Source organism: Prionailurus bengalensis, chromosome B2, assembly GCF_016509475.1.
Source record: "Prionailurus bengalensis isolate Pbe53 chromosome B2, Fcat_Pben_1.1_paternal_pri, whole genome shotgun sequence".
Taxonomy (NCBI): domain Eukaryota; kingdom Metazoa; phylum Chordata; class Mammalia; order Carnivora; family Felidae; genus Prionailurus; species Prionailurus bengalensis.
In genome coordinates, this window is record NC_057349.1 from 125,437,346 (window position 1) to 125,456,619 (window position 19,274).

General features: G+C 42.9%; 1 protein-coding gene across 8 annotated transcripts in view; it reads right to left on the bottom strand.

The window, feature by feature from the left end:
• REPS1 (RALBP1 associated Eps domain containing 1) overlaps window positions 1-2,495 on the bottom strand; it is a 90,623-nt gene extending 88,128 nt beyond the window's left edge. The window contains exon 1 of one of the 8 annotated variants that reach the window (XM_043592469.1): window positions 1,972-2,495. In XM_043592469.1, the coding sequence (XP_043448404.1) occupies window positions 1,972-2,124 (153 nt within the window). In that variant the 5' untranslated portion in view covers window positions 2,125-2,495. The remainder of the gene's footprint in view (window positions 1-1,971) is intronic. The other 7 variants (XM_043592468.1, XM_043592462.1, XM_043592467.1 and 4 more) reach the window with 7 other exon arrangements.
• Between the last annotated feature and the right edge of the window lie 16,779 nt (window positions 2,496-19,274).

A 19,274-nucleotide genomic window follows, 5' to 3' on the forward strand; every position in this document is an offset into this window, starting at 1 on the left:
TCATGATCTCACGGTTTCTGGGTTCGAACCCCACGAGCCTGCTTCAGATCCTGTGTCTGCCTCTCTCTCTCTCTGTCCCTCCCCTGCTCACACTCTGTCTCTCTCGAAAATAAATAAAAACATTTAAAAAGTTAAAATATATATATATATAATTAAATATATATATAATTAAATATATATATACACACATATATATATGTATATATATATATACGTCAGTTTATTTCAGCTCCCCCTCCCCAAAAACATAAACTAAAACAGAACTTGGTAAGTTTCTCCTTAATTTTAGTTCCTAAATGACTTGAAAGTATGTTTTGTTATTGCTACAAAAAAAAGGAGTATCATTAATGAGCACGTTCTGGCTAAAAGTCTAACCCCAAAGCCATCCGAGGAAGTAAAGAACCCACACTGCCACCACCATTCTTTTTAGCAAGGGTTGGCAAACTACAGGCCCTGTTTGGTATGCTCCTGAGCTAAGAATGGCTTTCACCTTCTTAAAGAGTAGCAAAAACAAAAACAAAGAAGAATGTTCGATCATAAGTAGCCAGCAAAGCCTAAAATATTTACGTTTTGTCCCTTTATGGCAGCATGGCTTTGAGACTCCCAGCTGTCGTTATCTAAGACACCCAACTTTTCCTCCCAAGGTTTTTTAAAAAGCATTATGACACACACAAAATTATGCAAAAGGACAGAACTCCTTCAACTTGGTCATAGTTCATGCACAGGTTAACTTCGAAAACAGAGACCTTTATGGACATTTTTATACCTCCAGAACTGTTGGAAGAAACCGGACTCTCATTCTTCAGATGAGCAACGCTTACACTTGAAGAGTGGAAGTGCCTGGCCCAAAGTCACACTGCCAGTTCACAATAAAATGGGGTCAAAGACCCAGGCCTCAAACCTCCTGATTCAGTGCCCTCTGGGGTATACTACATTACACCCATGCATACGGCTTTAGGTTTTGGAGAGGTGGGTAACGTGGCTTGGATCATCACAAAGATGAAAGCTTAAAAACTGCTCCTGATATGCTGTTTAGACAGACTCTTACCAGCAGCGATGAATCATTAAACAGAGTAACAATAATGTTCACCACATAAATTAGATAAGAACTTCTAGGAAACCTTCCATTTTAAAAAACAGATGTGATAGAGAAAGCTTAAAATGTACTCTGCTTGCTCCTCTAGAGCTGCGGATCTGATTGAGGCAAACAGGCACGTCTGACTTCCAGCTGCTCAATACTTACTTATCTCCCAACCCCAATCCCTAAGTTCCACTAAATGTTACCGAATGTGCATCAAAAAACTGTCCAGTTTACATCAGCCACACGTTCAATAATTACAAGTTCTTTCCATATCTACTTGCAAACTACTAGCTATAAATTCAAATTTTTGATCTCCCCAAGAATTCAGCTTCCTTAAGAAAAAGGCTTCTTCGATTCCTACAAAACCCACTTTGTCTCGCCCGCTGGCTTATTCAAGAATTTAAAAAACATTTTACCTATACTGATAACTTTACTACTCTGCAGGATCCGGAGAGCTATGTTATATATCAGGATCTACGATTCAAAGAAAGGCATGGTAACAATCCGATATCCTTCATCTGAAGTTGCTCTTCCAGTTGTGAAAAATACAGATTTTGAGAGGCAGCCGAGAAACACTGGACTTAGGCTCTTGAGCGAGAATACACAGACCTCCGCCCCCCACCCCCCACCGTATCTCTGCGTGACTTTTGTCCTCTAACAGCGACCCCTCCCCCTCGACCGCGCCGCGAGTCCGGGCCACCCGGGCACCTGCGGCCCCAGCCTGCAGCTGGGGAGTCCGGGGGCACAAGCCCACGGCCGGCGCTGCTGGAAACGGCGCCCACTCCCACCCCCTTGGCGGCGGGCGGCTGGAGGCCGGAGCCGCCGGGAAGCGACCGGTCGGCGGCCGGCAGAGCCCCGGACGCGACCAGAGGCGAGGGCGGCGGCGTTACCTGGAGGACCACGTCGTTGGGCAGCTGCGCGGCCCGGAATAGCTCCAGCACCCGCCCGTTGGCCGCCACCTTCTTGGTGCTCTCGATGTCGCAGTAGGAGAAGAGATCCGAGTAGTATTTCTGCTCCGCATCGCTCAGCGTCAAGCCTTCCATCTTCGCCTCCTGCTCACGGCCGCCCCGCCCCGCATGCAACACCCGGAGCCCGGCCCCACGACCCCGGGACGGCGGGGGCTGTGCGCGGCCCGGCTTCCTCCTCGCCCCGCGAAGCCGCGGGGAGCCCCAGCCCCGGCCTCACGCGCGCGGGGGGCGCCCGAGCAACAGGGCCGGGAGGTCGCGAGGAGGGGGCCCGGCTAGGCTCGGCGCGCCGCCGCCTGCGAGGCCCCGCGCAGTCCCGGGCTCGGCGCGGCTCCGGCTCCGGCTCCGGCTCGGCGGCCGCGGGGAGGGCGCGGGGAAAGGAGGCGGGGGCCGCCGCGGCGCGAGGCACAGGCGGACTCCGCCACCGCCCCCGCCGCGGGTTCGAGTCTCCCCGGCTCTCAGGCGCTTCCCCCCAGACTTCCCGCCTCGGCTCCCCCTTCCGTCCACGCCCCCCCCCTCTCCGGAGCGGCGGCACTTCCCGGAAAGTTGTGGGGCTTCGAGTCTAAAGTTTCGGGGGCTCTGAGCTGAGCGTGGCCGCCGCTCCGCCTCCCTCCGCCGCCATTTACTGCGCCCCGGCCCGGCCCCCGACGCGCCCGCACCAGCACTGACAGCGGCGGCCGCGCTCCAGACCCGGATGTGAGGCCGGGAGGAGAGAGCGCGAGAGGGAGAGAAACACCCACCGGGCTGGCTCGGCCGCTCCCGGGAGAGGGGGGCCGCAGCGCCCCCTGGTGGCCGGAGCCCCGCGGCGGAGAGCCGCCCCCCAGCCCCGGAGGGAGGAGCTGGGACCCCGGGCCGCGGACCAGGGGTCCACCGCAAGCTGCTCACTAGGACCTGGGGAACTCAGGTACGGGTTGCAGTTTAGATTGTTTCGAAGCTTCTGGCACTAAAGGTTTCATTCATAAACGGTGACTGAAAGGGGAACATTGTTCAGGTTACTATGATTGTATCTGTTGGTACCTTTGTTGTTACCTTCTAGATGTCAGATGTTTCTGAGGATAGATGCAATATTTCTATGTGCTCTGAAGAACTATGAAGATTCTATCTGGGAACTTTCATAATGACACTAACACTGAGGCTTAACTCCCACTCTTACTCCAAGCATGTTTACCTGAGAAGCAAAATTTGATGAATAGAGGGAAAAACTGGCAAAGTTTTCTTCTATGTGCAAGGTAGTTCTGGTCCCCGGGAACTTAGTGCCATAAATGTATAGCAACACCTCTGTAAAGTCGCGTAGGCTCTGGGCTGACCTCAGGGGTTCCTGCCACTCCTAATTTTCTCCTTTACGAAAATCCTGCCCTGTTCTGATCGGTCCCGATCAGAGCAGAGTTGTAAGATATCCGGAGTAGAATATCTTAAGGGTTTATACTTAGGAAATATTTCAAAAACAGTGGTTAAGGCTATTTGTTATACAGGTTTTTCCATTTGGGCTTTTATTGTGTCTTTTAGATGTTGCTCCCTAGAGTTCTGATCCTATAGATGGCCCATAGGAGGAAATTATTACAGGTTCCCAATCCTTTATCCAAAATTCAAAAAGCGCTGAAAATCCAAAAGTTTCTTGCAACGCTTTGGCAGCAAAATCTTCTCTGCCTCATTTGGAGGCCAAATCTTAATGCACATGAAGCTATTTATAATCTTATTTGTGCCACTTAGTGTCAATATTTACTCATTTTACTCCAGGCCTTTATGGGATGTTAATATATGCATAGTTACAGGCATTTTATTACTTGTCTTTAAAACATACATAGGGTTTTAACCTAGTGTATGACTATATTTTATGTATATAGATACATTTATATACATGTATCTAGATACATGTATATATATACATATATATTTTTTATGTACACACACACACACACACACAGGCCTATGGAGCTGTAAATACTTTCTAACTGGACCCCTTGACCAGCAGCATTTTAGGTAGATATACGTATATAATATATATATATATATAATATATACACATATGTAATATATATATACATATACATTTGTATATACACATATACATATGTATGTGTGTGTATATATATAAAACCTGCCATTAAGCTCAAGTTGTCCTATCTCTAAAACTTTCAATTTGTCACACAGACATCTCACATACCCCTCCAGGGGACCTGCCGGAGGTGACCAGACCCCCACAGATGATTTGTCTTCCAAAAGCGTAAATTGGAGGAGCATACTGGGGTAGGGATTGGATCACAAAGGTCTTCAGCGTCTTACTCTCCACCACCTTTCCTAGGCCTTGAATCTCTCCTGCCCCAGGGCCTTTGTTTCTGCTGCCTGAAATACTCTTCCCACAGACCTTTGCATGACTTGTTCTCCCACACCATTCAGGTCCTTTTTCATCTGTCACCTCCCCAGAGAGACCTTCCTCTCCACATCTGATCTGAAACAGCCCTACCACCACTCTCTATCCCCCTCCCTGAATTATTTTTCTTTCTAGCACTTGTCACTACCCGACATTAAAGTATATATCTGTTCACATTTTTAATAGCTAATAGTCACCGAGTGCTTACTATGTTTCAGGCACTGTCCTAAAACTTTATGCTAATGACCACATTAAGCACAACAATCCTATGAAGTAGGCACTTAATATTTTTATTGGACAGATAAGAAAAGCGAGGCACAAATGGATTAAGTAATTTATTTATTAAGTCACATTGTTATTAAGTGTCTGGATCTGGGATTCAAAACCCAGGAAATCTCAACTCTGAAATCACTGTCTTAGAGCCTTTCTTACTTGTTTGTTAGGTCTCCCAGCTACTATCCCTGTATTTATCAGAAAATACTTGTTCATTGCCATGGATCCAAGGCCAATAATGTTCAGCAGGAACTATTTGTTGAATGAATGAATGAACAAACAAACTAATGACGTGATGAGCCAGTCGGTACCCTAATCTCCTAACTCGGCTCCCTTAACTCCAGCCACCTCCAGCCCCACTCCTCCTTAGCAACCTAAAATACTTGCTTCCCTTCCAAGTTCTGGAATTCTGAAATTTCCTTCTCAGTCCACGACGTGCTATCCCTTTCGTCTTGCCTCCCATTCCTTGAATAAGCCTGCTCCTTACCACCTTTGGGTTCCTCTCTCCCAATCCTAACACGTATTCCATGTGTTCAAAGTGTACTTTGAGCATCTTGCACCGATGTAAAATAAACTGCATGATCTTGTCCTCGGGGATCCTCCATCTAGGGATCTCATTGTCAGTCATGTCAGGGACACCCTAAAACACCCTGATTCCCTCATGCATTGCCCTTCCCCACTCCTCCTTGCCAAATGCTAAAACTGAATTGACCACAACATGTGAGTTACAGGATGTTGAGGCGGGGGGACTCCTGCAGTCTCACTGCTCTGTGAGGCCTTCCTAATAGGATACACAGTGGGAGCAAAACCAAGCTGAGGACGGAAAGTCACCAGGACCACGTGATCCCCCCCCCCAAAAAAGAGCAACGTCAAACCCCCACCCCTAAGGGCTTACTAAGAAGCAACTAAATGGACCCTACAGCCAGCAACCACTGCTTAAGCCCCAGGCTCACTCCCCAGGTTCCCGAAGGAGTCCTGAACATCACTCAGCTTGTGCGGAGCACTGTGCCTGTGAGATCTCCTCCCCACAAGTACACACTCCCCACACCGGCAGGCCAGGCGCTCAGAAAGACAGGGAGGCCTGCTCTAGGGAGCCTGCCTTCTCAGCCCCCTGCCGTATTCTGGGTGGGCTTGGTGCTGGAGAGCTTGACAATTTCACAAATGAAAGAGATTTTTCTCTATATCTGTCATTTAAATTTGTATTTCCAGGTATGAAAGGGGAAAAAAAATACAATTTAACACATGCTCTTTGAGGTCAAGTTTAATTTTTCCCCCTAGTAAACATTTCTAGACCCATCAATTTTTAAAAGTGACATCATGAGAAAGCTATTTTAAAACAGATGGTCTATATTATATAGCTACAAATTTAAAGATGCGGGTTTTCAGGGGAAGATCAAATAGTTGGTTACTGCCAGCAAATGCCTCAACTGTTATTTAACTGGAAATCTCTAGGTTTTTAAGGTAAACTGTATACAATAAAATTCATTGTCTCTGGTACACAGTTCTATGAGTTTTGACGAATGCATATAGTCCCGTATCTACTGCCAAAATCAAGATGCAGAACCATTCTGTGACTCCCCCCTCCAAGTTCCTTTGTGTTGCCCCTTTTTACTCACCTCTGCCCTCCACTCTCAGACCCTGGCAACTACTGATTTCTGCTTCTACACTCTTACCTCTTCCAGAATGTTCTATACATGCAATTCTGGGGTATGTAGCCTTTTGAATCTGGATTTTTTTTTTTCACGTAGCATAATGCATCTGAGATTCTCCCACGTTCTGGCTGCTATGGTGGTTCTTTTTTTTTTTTTTTAATTGCTAAATAGTATTCTGTTGCATGAATGATTAGAGTTTGTTGCTCGATTCACTAATTGAAGGACATTTGGGATGTTGCCAATTTGAGGCGATTATTATTAAAGATACTGTAAACACGTATGTACGGTTTTGTGTGCGAATCTAAATCTTCATTTCCTTCTTGGGTAAATATCGAGGAGTGGGATTGTTGGGTCATCTGGTAAGTATGTGTTGAACTCTAAAAAAACGGCCAGATTCTGTTCCAAAATGCCTCTGCCACGTTGCACTCCCACCTGCCATATATAGAATTTCAGTTTCTCTTTATCCTCACAGACCCTTGTAACATCATCCTAAGGGATGTGTAGTGGTATCTCGCTGTGAGTTTAATTTGCATTTTCCCCAATGGCAAATGATATTGAGCAGCTTTTCAAGTACATATTTGGCATCTGAATATCTTCTTTGGTGAAGTGTCTGTTCAAAACTTTTCCCAGCCTGGGGGCGCCTAGGTGGCTCAGTTGGTTAGGCTTCTGACTCGGGTCATGATCTCATGGTTTATGAGTCGGAGCCCCACATCAGGCTCCGTGCTGACAGTATGGAGCCCGCTCGGGATTCTGTCTCTCCCTCTCGCTCTCTGCCCCTCCCCCACACATGCCCCCCCCCCAAGTAAATAAATAAACTTAAAAATAATTTACAAAAACATTTCCTGTTTTTTACCGGGCTGTTTGTTTTCTTATTGTTGAGTTTTGAAAATTCTTTGTACATTTTTGATACAAGCCTTTGTCCGAGACATGATTTGTCCGTATTTTCTACAGTCTGTGGCTTGCTTTTTTATTTTTTGCAGGACGGAATTAAAATTTGGATTCAGGTTAACTCAGGGGTGACCCTAAAGGACATTAGTGAGCGGAAATCCATTGGAGAGAGTTTCATTTAGTGCACATGGTCATTAACTTTGTGTAAGAGAGATTGCCCTAGACAAGAATATGCATAAACCCATGGAGAGTGACAAATGGTTGGGCCTATAGGGCGGGGGCATGGAAGAAAGCAGTTTAGAAGATCAGGGAGGAGGAAGTCGAAGGGAGAAGCATACAGTCGAACCTATGGAAAGGGGCATGGAGTGTAAATATCTTTGTACTGTGTGCTGACACCCACCGGAAAGCATCCGCTATGAAGAAGGCAAAGGAAACCAAGTCGACTAAACAACCTGGTTGGTGGATGCCAAATAGCCTGTGCAAGGTGCCACCCCCGTCTTGGCACACTGGCTTGGGAACTGAAGAGCTACTGTGGCAGCAATGGAAGGCACGCATGGGCCCCACGTTATGGGTTTCCACTTACCAAGGCCAAATATCAACCTGCCAGCAAGAGTTGAGCTCAGCTCAGCTCGGTGTCAGCTCAACACCAAATTGAGTTTCTGATGCACCATCATCCCTCGGGGAGATCAATCAGACACTTGGTGACAAGTTGATTATTTTTCCTGGAATCAAACATGTTCCTTTTTGAGGCGGGGGGAGAGCATGTGTGAGCGAGTGCGCGTGGGTGCACAAGTGGAGGCAGGACAGAGAGGGAGGGAAAGAGAATCCTGAGCAGCCTCCACATCCAGCACAGAACCCAACTGCCAGCCTTGATCTCACTGTGAGATCATGACCTGAGTCGAAATCAAGAGTCAGTCCTATGCTTAACCAACTGAGCCACCCAGGAGCTCTGGAATCAAACATGTTCTGGACAGAAGTTTGTTTTCCTGTACACAAAGCCTTAGCCAGCAATATACTCTCAGAGAGTCTAAGCATTTTTTTCCATCCTCCCAAAGCAAAACATTTAATAGTTTTTCGTATATTGCACTAGAAAAAAATGATTTTCATATTTGATCTTTTAGTTTGTAATCAAAAAGGATCTTATTCTATGTACACTGTTGAATACCTCAGCATTTTTTTTCCCCACCCACTTAAAATGTTAAAGACACCTTTCCAAATATCTACTCTTGGGTATATATTTTTGATGATTGTTCAGAGAAAATTTTTTTGTATTACTCTCCATTTATTTAGGTCTTCTTTAATTCTTCTCAGTAGGCTGCTGCTATATATTTATGTTTATTAATGAAGTATATCCAAAAGGTACCATGTTAATCTTTTAATTTTGTTTTTATAATGATCATGTCTATTCTCCACTCCATATACTGGTATACAATATATATTTAGATCAAATGAGTATACTATATCTTTATCTTATTTTTTGTTATTTTATTTTATTTTTTTACCATTTAATTTATTTTTTTTAATTTACATCCAAGTTAGTTGGCATATAGTGCAACAATGATTTCAGGAGGAGATTCCTTAATGCCCCTTACCCATTTAGCCCATCTCCTCTCCCACAACCCCCCCAGTAACACTCTGTTTGTTCTCCATATTTAAGAGTCTCTTATGTTTTGTCCCCGTAACGCTCTGTTTGTTCTCTATATTTAAGAGTCTCTTATGTTTTGTCTCCCTCTTTGTTTTTATGTTATTTTTGCTTCCCTTCTCTTGTTCTGTGTCTTAAAGTCCTCATATGAGTGAAGTCATATGATATTTGTCTTTCATTGACTGACAAATTTCACTTAGCATAATACCCTCTAGTTCCATCCACATAGGTGCAAATGGCAGGATTTCATTCTTTTTGATTGCCGAGTAATACTCCATTGTATATATATATACCACATCTTCTTTATCCATTCATTCGTTGATGGACATTTGGGCTCTTTCCATACTTTGGCTACTGTCGATAGTGCTGCTATAAACATTGGGGTGCATGTGCCCCTTCAAAACAGGCCATATGTTTGTAGGTCCATTTCTGGGTTCTCTATTCTGTTCCATTGATCTGAGTTGAGTATCTGTTTTTGTGCCAGTACCATACTGTCTTGATGATTACAGCTTTATAATACAGTCTGAAGTCCGAGGGTCTAAGCATTTTTATCACAAACCTGGAATCTGCATAACATCACTTCAGACTGAGAGACTCACTTTATAGCAATACAAATGCATTACTGTAGGATTCACTGGACTTCTCACATGCCACATCATCCAGAAGTTGCTGACTTCAGAGAGTACAGAATGGCCTTTTGAAGGTGCAGTTCACGTGTCAGCCTGGAGATGATATTCTGTACGTATGGATCCCTACACTCCAGGACACTAAATGAATGGCCCTCTATACAACCAGATCTCCAGGCAGACTGACTAAACGAGACACAAAACCAAGGGATAGAAGTCAAACTGGCCCCATTTGCCTTTGCCCTCAGCAACCTACTTGGGAGAGGGAAGGTTGCACTTCCCAGCCCCTCAATTCTAGGTTTTGAGCATCTGTAGGTCCTGGTTCTTAAAGGGGAGTGCCGCCACTAGGAGGCGTATTATAAGTCCCACTAACCTTTAAGCAGCAAATGTGGTCTAGTCACTTAGGGCACCTCCTGCCAATAGATTAGTAGAGAAAAAGAGAATCAACATACTAGAGGTTAATTGAACCTACTAATCAGGAGAAAACTGTGCTTACTTTATGCAGTTGAAGTAGGAAAGAAGATGTTTCACACTCGGAAGACCACTGGGGTGTCTTCTGGTGCTCCCCTGTTCAATTTTAATGATAAATGAACAAGTGTAACTGTCACAATCTGAGAAGGTGACAAGGGACGCAGACCACTCAGGGATGAAGGTCTGTGTCACCTTACAAGATAAGTCACCTGGGGCTGCAGAGGAGTTAGCTGAGGTCAAGGGGAATCTAGAATGAGAAGTAGAGAGATCATGGATATCAGACGTGACCTTGAAATGAGCTGCAATTGTGGCAGATATAGTTCGCTCCCCTCTCTTTCCTCTTGTAAACATTTCTAGAAAACAACATCCAGAACAATCCTGGGGGAGTTGTTCCCCTATGGGTAAATACATCACATGAAGCAAATGGTCTGAGTCGTGTCAGTTGGACCACGGTGGTTGCTCTGGGATGCGACCCCAATTACCACCCCTCAGGACAGAGACACTATTCTTTCAACTGTTAGGAATGTTGGAATGTCAGGGGCTCACAGCTGAACCCCTCTCCAGGAAGTGCCCTTGGAAGAAGGAAGATTCCTCACCTGAGTTTATACCCCCGTTCTAGGGGCAGCATTACAACCAATGGCCACCCAGTGGATATAGGAGCCTAAAGGTCTCCACACTGTTTTGAGACAACTTGAAGAGCCATCTCGGCTCCAGAGTTCTTCCAGGAATAGGTGGGTGCCTCTGACGTTACCACACTGCCGATCTCCCTCTGCCCAATTATGAGCTTTTTCCACTTCACTCGCATGTGTGTGCTGTTCCTGACAACAATTATCAATGAACTGCCTGTACTCAAATCTTCATTTCAGTGTGTTTCCTGGGGAAACCAACTTGAACCACCCACACGCTTCTGCTCCTATTAAGTAAGTTGAGTTCATTAGTGCTTACCAACCTGTTATACTTATTATAGTAATTGTTATAATTGGGTGAAGCATTACATAAGCAAATTAATTATGAAAACGGGAAGACGGTTTTCTATTTTATAAAAACTAAAATTGATGTTTTGGGAAGATATGATGTTAGTAAGTTGCTGAGAAATGTTGCTGTGGAATTGGCTATGGAGCTCATTGAAGAAAGAACTGGAGTTGGAAGAAAACATGATACTGTATCTATGTGTTGGGTACACAGCAGATTCAGTGTGTGCTTCTTGTTTGATTGATTGATGTAGAATTTAGAATGGAGTGTAGTTTCCTATCTGTAATCAAAAGTTCTGGTTTTGTTTCTGAAAAAAGCAAAAGTTTTGTTTCTGAAAAATCTCTTACTGTTTTTGTAAAAATATACACAGTCATTGTGAAAATAACAACTCAGAAAAGGATGAAGAAAAAAATAAAAATCACCTGGAATCCTGCCATCTGCAGGCAACTTCTATTAACGTTTAAGTGAATATTCTTGATATCATTTGTTTATATATTTTTCATTTTTAAAAAGTTTTTATCTATTCATTTATTTAACCTCTACTCCCAACGAAGGGCTTGAACTCATGACCCCAAGATAAAGAGTCACATGTTCTTCCTACTGAGCCAACCAAGCACCTCTTGACCCAAAATGATAGATGTACAATATCAAATAAAGGGATGGATTAGATAGATAGACAGATATACATTTTATTTTATATATATTACTACTTATTATATAAACAAATATGTCAACCGAATGGATGCATTACACATTACTACATGTTTTTATTACGTACTATATATATAATTTGCCCCTTTATTTGCCATCGGATGCCTATTTCTTTGTAATCCTTTGTAGCAAATCTTTTCTACTCAAGATTGTATTTATAACAGGAGCCTTCCTTTTCTTTTAATTTGAATCTTATTTCTTTTCCTCTTTTGGAGCCATCAATATAAATGATATAATCAGATTAACAGATTAAAAAAACACAAGTGAATTCTCCAGAAACCACTTAAGGCAATCTTATCCTATATTGCCAATGGGATCTATTTTCATTCCCTAACTAGGAGGGAATCATAACATGATTATTTTTTTGGATGGTGCAGCTGTAAATCAGTGTTTCAATAATGACATAGAAAATGCCAAATAAATTTAAGATTTCATATTAGCATGAGGTTCATCAGGAGCAAAGGCATAAAAATCTATACAAATTTGTTGGCGCAGCAAAAATAAATCAATTCTTTATAGAAATAGAATTCTCAGAAGAGATTAGCCAAAAATGAAAATGCACTTTCCTCCAAATAAAAATCAACCCAACAAATATTTATTACTGACTCTATGGAGGGCCGTTTTCCCCTCTTAGTTTCTTTTGTAAACATTCTCAATTTAGTGTTTTTCCAATATTATGAATTTTTAACAAGGAAAAAAGCAAAATGGTTTTCTTATTCTGTGTAATACTGAAGCCTGCAGAGGTAGTTGTAAAAAAATACTAAATGCAGTTTGCTTGCCATTAGTAGCATTTTCTAAAGTGAAAACTCTGCACTCGGGCTGGGTCACCTCCAAATACATCAACTTTTTAAACTATTCATTTAACAGCAACAACAAAATTATCTGTCCTTTATTTTACTTCTACAACTTTTATTAATTTCTGCTAACTCCCATTACCCTACCATGAAAATATTTTACAGTGCCATGGATTTCGTAACCTTTCATAGTGCTTAAGAGCTACAGTGTTCCTGGGGCGCCTGGGTGGTTCAGTCCATTAAGCGTCAGACTTCGGTTCAGGTCATGGTCTCATGGTTTGTGGGTTGGAGCCCTGGGTTGGACTTTGTGTTGACAGCTCAGAGCCTGGGGCCTGCTTCAGATTCTGTGTCTCCCTCTCTCTCTTTCTCTCTCTCTGCCCTTCCCCCACTCATGCTCTGTCTCTGTCTCTCTCTGTCTCTCAAAAATAAGTAAACATTAAAAAAAAAAAAAAGAGCTACGGTGTTTCTGCTTTGTAAAGTTTTTTTCCATTTTAACCCTATATCGTGCTTTGCTGTTGCCAGTATTTCATTTTCTGAGGATGCTTAGAGGTTATGTCTGTGCAACCTTAAAAACTAAAAATGTATAGAATGAATACAAATCTTAATGGCGATAACAATGAGAAGATATCAAGTTGTAATAGACACACAATAATCCTAGTTTGAGACCAAATACACTTGGGTTTGAAACTTGATTCTGACAATTATTAGCCTTGTAACCTAGGGCAAGTTTAATGTCTCTCAGCCGCAGCACCTTCTTCTGTAAAATGGAATGCTTTATTTGGTCAAAATAAGAAAGAGAGAGAATGAACATAAAAGGTTGTTATTTAACTGCTGTTGAACAACTGGCAGCTATTATCAGTGACAAGCATGATCAATTAAAATCTGGATTTTTTTGGGGGGCGCCTGGGTGGCGCAGTCGGTTAAGCGTCCGACTTCAGCCAGGTCAGGATCTCGCGGTCCGTGAGTTCGAGCCCCGCGTCAGGCTCTGGGCTGATGGCTCGGAGCCTGGAGCCTGTTTCTGATTCTGTGTCTCCCTCTCTCTCTGCCCCTCCCCCGTTCATGCTCTGTCTCTCTCTGTCCCCCCAAAAATAAATAAACGTTGAAAAAAAATTTTTTTAATAAAAAAATAAATAAATAAATAAAATCTGGATTTTTTTTTTAAGTTTATTTGTTTATTTATTTATTTACTTTGAAAGAGAGAGAGAGAGCATGCTGGGGAGGGGCAGAGAGAGGGGGAGAGAGAGAATCCCAAGCAGGCTCCACTCAGCCAGCATGGAGCCTGATGTGGGGCTGGAACTCATGAGCCATGAGATCATGACCTGGGCCAAAATCTAGAGTCGGACCCTTCACTGACTGAGCTACCCAGGTGCCCCTGATTCTGGATTGTTTTTAATTTTGCTCTTGCACTTTGTTTAAATAATTCAAGCAACCAGGGGTCATATCCTTTAGTAAGACATAACTATTTAAAAAGTCATTATCAGCTCTCATATTCATTTTCTACTAGACTTTAAGTTGTTAGTATACTCTAAACCCTCTAGATAAAGAAAACCTGACCTGTATCTAGTGATTTGGATACATTCAACAAGTGTTATAACCCAGTAAACATTTAGTGTTTAAAATCTTGTATCAGGATAAGTATCTTGTTTTAAAAATTAACTATTTCTGTACAGGTACGTAAGTATAGTGGGATCAAACATTAAAATACTGTAAGTGGCTTTTTAATTTCCTCTAATGAACATAATCTTCCTCAGTAGCAGCGTGCAATTTAACTTAATTTTGTCAGTTATATCTCAGGATCTTTCTCTTAAAGTGTAATCATTTAAGTAATTCAGTCTTTCACTTAAATGCTCAGCCATTCATATTTCTTCCTCTTTTCCTTGTTCTTCTCCCAGATATCACGGGAGGGTGGTATATGGGGGTGGGGGATGGAAAGACCTCACGTGATTTCTTGACTGTGAGATCGAGAAGGAACCTTAAATCTACAATCTGGGGTCCCTGTGCTGTCCTCTGGTTCCACTGCAAGGTGGCTGGGATGTCCTGGTCCCCAAGTCTATATTGAGGTATCCTCAGAGTTAGCTGGTCCAGTCTGGCCTTTTAGGGCATCAGGCTGGTATCACAAAATCACTCGTAGCCTTTAACCCTAATCCTCAAGTCTCCATACGGGAGGCCTCTGTCATTCACCAGCCCTCCCAGTGGTAGTTCTACTTGTCCAAATAGAAACTCGGGTGGGGCATGCGGGTGGGGGTGGGGGTAGATTATTTCTTAGAACTGGGACTTTGGCCTTAGGCAGGTGGCCTGATTACCTATCGCTGCATAATGTATTACTCCCAAACTGAGTGACCCAAAACATGACTTTGTGGGTCAGAGATTCGGGAAGGGCTTGACTAGGCAGGTAGTTAGCTGTTGTGATATCTGACATGTGCAGTCATCTGAAGGTTAGGCTAAATGTCCAAGACGACTCATTCATCTGGGTAGTGGTTAATGCTGCCTGTTATCTGAAAACTCCTCCGGGGGCTGCCTCCTGGAGTATCTTATGGCCTCTCCATTTGCTTGGCTTCCGGAAGAATGATGGCTGGGTTTTAAGAGACTACCTGAAGAGCAAGTTTCCCAAGAGATGGAGGCAGAAATTACTCAGTATCATTTCAATGCATTCTATTGATCACAGGCGAGTCGTGAAGGCCAGCCCAGATTTAATGAGAGAATTATATCCCACTTCTTGATGGAAGGGCCCACTGCTTCTCATTATAATGAATAAGCTATGTAAAATGATTTGTCTTTGAAAACCATATATACTGTAACTGACAAAAAATGAACATAACTAACCGGAGGATTTACTTTAGAGTGGGTTTCTCTCTTTCACCCAATGGCACATCTTTCTGTTGTTGGCACACTGTACTATACTGTCACTTCCCTCTCTCTCTCCCCGTCCCCTGCTTGTTCTCTCTCCCCCTCTCAAAATAAATAAGTAAACTTTAAGGGGGCGTCTCAGTGGCTCAGTCAGGTAAGCACCTAACTCTTGATTTCAGCTCAGGTCGTGATTTCACAGTTAGTGAGACCGACCCCCATGTCAGGCTGTGCGCTGTCTGGGCAGAGCCTGCTTGGGATTCTCTCTCTCCCTCTCTCGCCACCCCTCCCCCCTCAAAATAAATAAACTTAAAAAAATAAAAAAGAAATCAAATGGTTAATTTTTTAAAGGCAGAATATAATTAAGTTTCAGTATAAAAGAGAAGCTTTACTCATTTCTTGGATTACTTAAAAATAGATTTACAGAATCTTTAAAAAACCTTTTCAAAAATTCTCATTGCAAAATGCATTACTTGGTCAGTTGCAAAGCTGGTTTTACCAAGATAAGTACATTTCAGCTAAGAACTATACAATTAACTGCATGCTACTTTTTTGCGGCATACGATAAAGAAACTCATAAAGGTTGGGGCGCCTGGGTGGCTCAGTCCGTTGAGTGTCTAACTTCAGCTCAGGTCATAATCTCACAGTCTGGAGTTCAAGCCCCGCCTCGGCCTCGGTGCTGACAGCTCAGATCCTGGAGCCTGGTTCAGATTCTGTGTCTCCCTCTCTCTCTCTCTCTGCCCCTCCCCCACTCATGCTATCTCTCTCTCTCTCTCTCTCTCTCTCTCTCTCTGTCAAAAATAAATAAACATTAAAAAAAATTTTAACGAGGGGCGCCTGGGTGGCGCCGTCGGTTAAGCGTCCGACTTCAGCCAGGTCACGATCTCGCGGTCCGTGAGTTCGAGCCCCGCGTCGGGCTCTGGGCTGACGGCTCGGAGCCTGGAGCCTGCTTCCGATTCTGTGTCTCCCTCTCTCTCTGCCCCTCGCCCGTTCATGCTCTGTCTCTCTCTGTCCCAAAAATAAATAAAAACGTTGAAAAAAAAAATTAAAAAAAAAAAAAGTTTTAACGAAAAAAAAGAAACTCATAAAGGTCAATTCAACAAGAAGTCGATAATCACACTAAGATTCAGTCTCAGGGGTTCCAGGGTTCACAATATCCACGCTTCCTAGTACAATACTTTGATTTAAAGACAAAAAGCTATTTCACCAAAGTAACTCAATAAACCAGTTCATTCACTCAACGACAATAATGTTAAGAGGATTATTTATGAGGAAGCCAGTCATTAAAATAACCATTATCTGTACAAAGGGAAATAAGAAGAATAGAGAAATGCAGCTAAGGAGTCAAACCCAAAAGTTTCCCTGAAATCGGTAACCAAAATGAAGTTCGTTGTTTATTGGCTTAGTTTGGTTTAGTGCTTATTGTTGATGATTGTATTTGTAACATTCGGTACCCTTAAAAAAAAAACAAACAGTTGATTGAATTTTCTACCTTACTCTGCGGGCTGGAACACATCTTGCTCCTGTGAAAGCTGGCTCCTCCCACCTCATTGCAGATACGCTCCCTAAGTAGCCATCACATTTCAAGGGACCGGGGAGGAGACAAAGTTAGGATTTTGCTGTCAGAGTGTCTGTGAATAATTGGTTTCCACAAACTCAGTATTACATTCTCCTCTTTCATGAATAGAATCCCCCAACTAACTAACTTCTTTCTTCCTCTTTCCTTCCTTTTTCCCTTTGCATTTTCTCACTCCTCCCTCCATTTCTTTCATCAATTATTGAATATTTACTTTATGTCAGGCACTAGGCTAAGTTTGAGGATTTGAAGGAAACATTTCTTGCCTTTAAAGAGGTAAGAAGCTAGTGAGTAAACTAGGAGTAAACTAGTAATAATAACACAGTGTAGTGCACGGTCTGGGAGGGAGAAACAGAATACTAGAATATGCAGAAAAGTTGCTCTACGCAGACCTGGAGTGGTGAAAAGTGAGGTCAAGTTAGTCTTAAATGCTGCGGACCTCTCCTTCAGGAAGGAAGAGTGGGGTGATTGGCAATTCTTTGACATTAGAATGGGACACATGAGAGTTAAGACAAAAGTGACGGCATTTCGGGGTGCCTGGGTGGCTCAGTCGGTTAAGCTCTTGATTTTGGCTCAGGTCATGATCTCATGACTTGTGAGTTTGAGCCCCGCATTGGGCTGTGCTCTGACAGTGCTGAGCCTGCTTGGGATACTCTCTCTCCCTCTCTCTCTTCCGTCCCTCCCTCTCTCAAAATAAATAAATAAAACTGTAAAACAAAAAAGGTAATGCCATTTCAAATTCGGTGATTGGAGATGGGAAAATGGAGGTCGAAACTGGAGGTGATGTTCAGGCAAGGTAAATGAAAGATAGTAAGAAAAAGGGGGAGAAGGGTGGAAAAGAGTTACACAAGGTGAAGTAGTTCTAGCGATCTTCGTAGGTGTGCACGTGACAATACTATGTTGTGCACTTAAAAGTTTAAGTGGGTAGAACTCATGGTAAGTGTCCTTACCACAGTAACAAAAGCAACAATGTTGCCACAAATCCTTGAGTTGAGCAGGCTGTAGGTAGCTGAGAGTGATGCCTGATTCTTCATACCAGCCAGACTTCAGAATCTACTTGAACATTTTCCTTTTTGTAATTCCTGCCCCATCGCTTTCATCATTTTAAGAAAAAGTTGGGTTTTTTTGGAAATAAGACTAGTACCCGATGTTTCTAAGCCTGTTTCCATTAGATCAACTGGAGTTAAAGGAATTGTATGATGGGACCAGCTTTGGAACAGAGGCTCACCCCTTCTGCTTAGTTTTTTACACCCAGGTACTTTTCTGCCTATTTATATTTGTCTTTCTTTCTGTTCTTCTATGATCTTCACTGACGTGTATTCTTTTTTTTTCACAGTTTTAAAATGTTTTATTTTGAGGAGAACCTGGCTAGCTCAGTCAGAAGGGAATGTGACTCTTGATCTTGGGATCGTGAGTTCGAAACCCACATTGGATGTAGAGATTACTTAAAAATAAATAAGTAAAATGTTTTACCTCATAGTTTTCAGAAAAAGTTTATATGTACGGGACTCAAAGTGAATACAAAGGCAGCTTTCAATAACAAATCGTTGAGACAGTTGTCACTCAGACTCGACTGTGGAAGCGTATGTAATGCACACACTTGAATGTCATGCATAAATAATTTTAACTATGCAGTTCAAGTTCTGGTTTTATATCAGATCTGCATATATGTGATACTTGTGGTCAAATCTTAAGATTGGTAAAGTCATTTTGAAGCTGCTTATATTCTGAGTGCAGGTTTCACTATTACAACTGCATGATGTTAACTCACGAAACAGCAGCCGTCAAAGATCTCTTTGTCCCACGCTCATACATTTGTAATCTGACTGTTCACTTGAGTTTTCTTCTTGCAGTTCCTCTTTAAATTATAGTCGTTATGCACTGACTTCCCTATGTATCTCACCCATCTCCTTTATCTCAGCCTTTCCATACTTTGCCATTCTGTTCTCACACGCATTTATTTAAGGCTTCAATGTGTCTCTAACCCTCTAAAGGTTCAAGAGTTGTCTGAGATGTGTAGGGCTTTTAAGACAACCTGGGGGTTTTGCATATACCTATAAATTCCTGTCATGAAAACAGTTTGGGAAGTTCAGTTCATTTCAAGCCAACCTTTACTGAGCACCTACTCTGTGTTAATAAGCGTACTAGATGCTGAGAACAGAATGTTGAATAACATGATCATTGCCATTGACAAATTTATGGTCTAGCGGAGGAGACAGTCACTTAACAGTTTTCCTGTCCCCTGCATTCAATGTTGTATCTGTGCCCTTCCCCACCCCCGCCCTCCACCTCTGAGTCTCACACTGGCTGTGTTCCCAGTTTGAGGATGTCTGGTTCTCCTCTAATGGCCTTTGATCCCCTTTTGCATGAACATTTTGCAGTAGCTTGTGAACTTTTAGGCTGCTTAC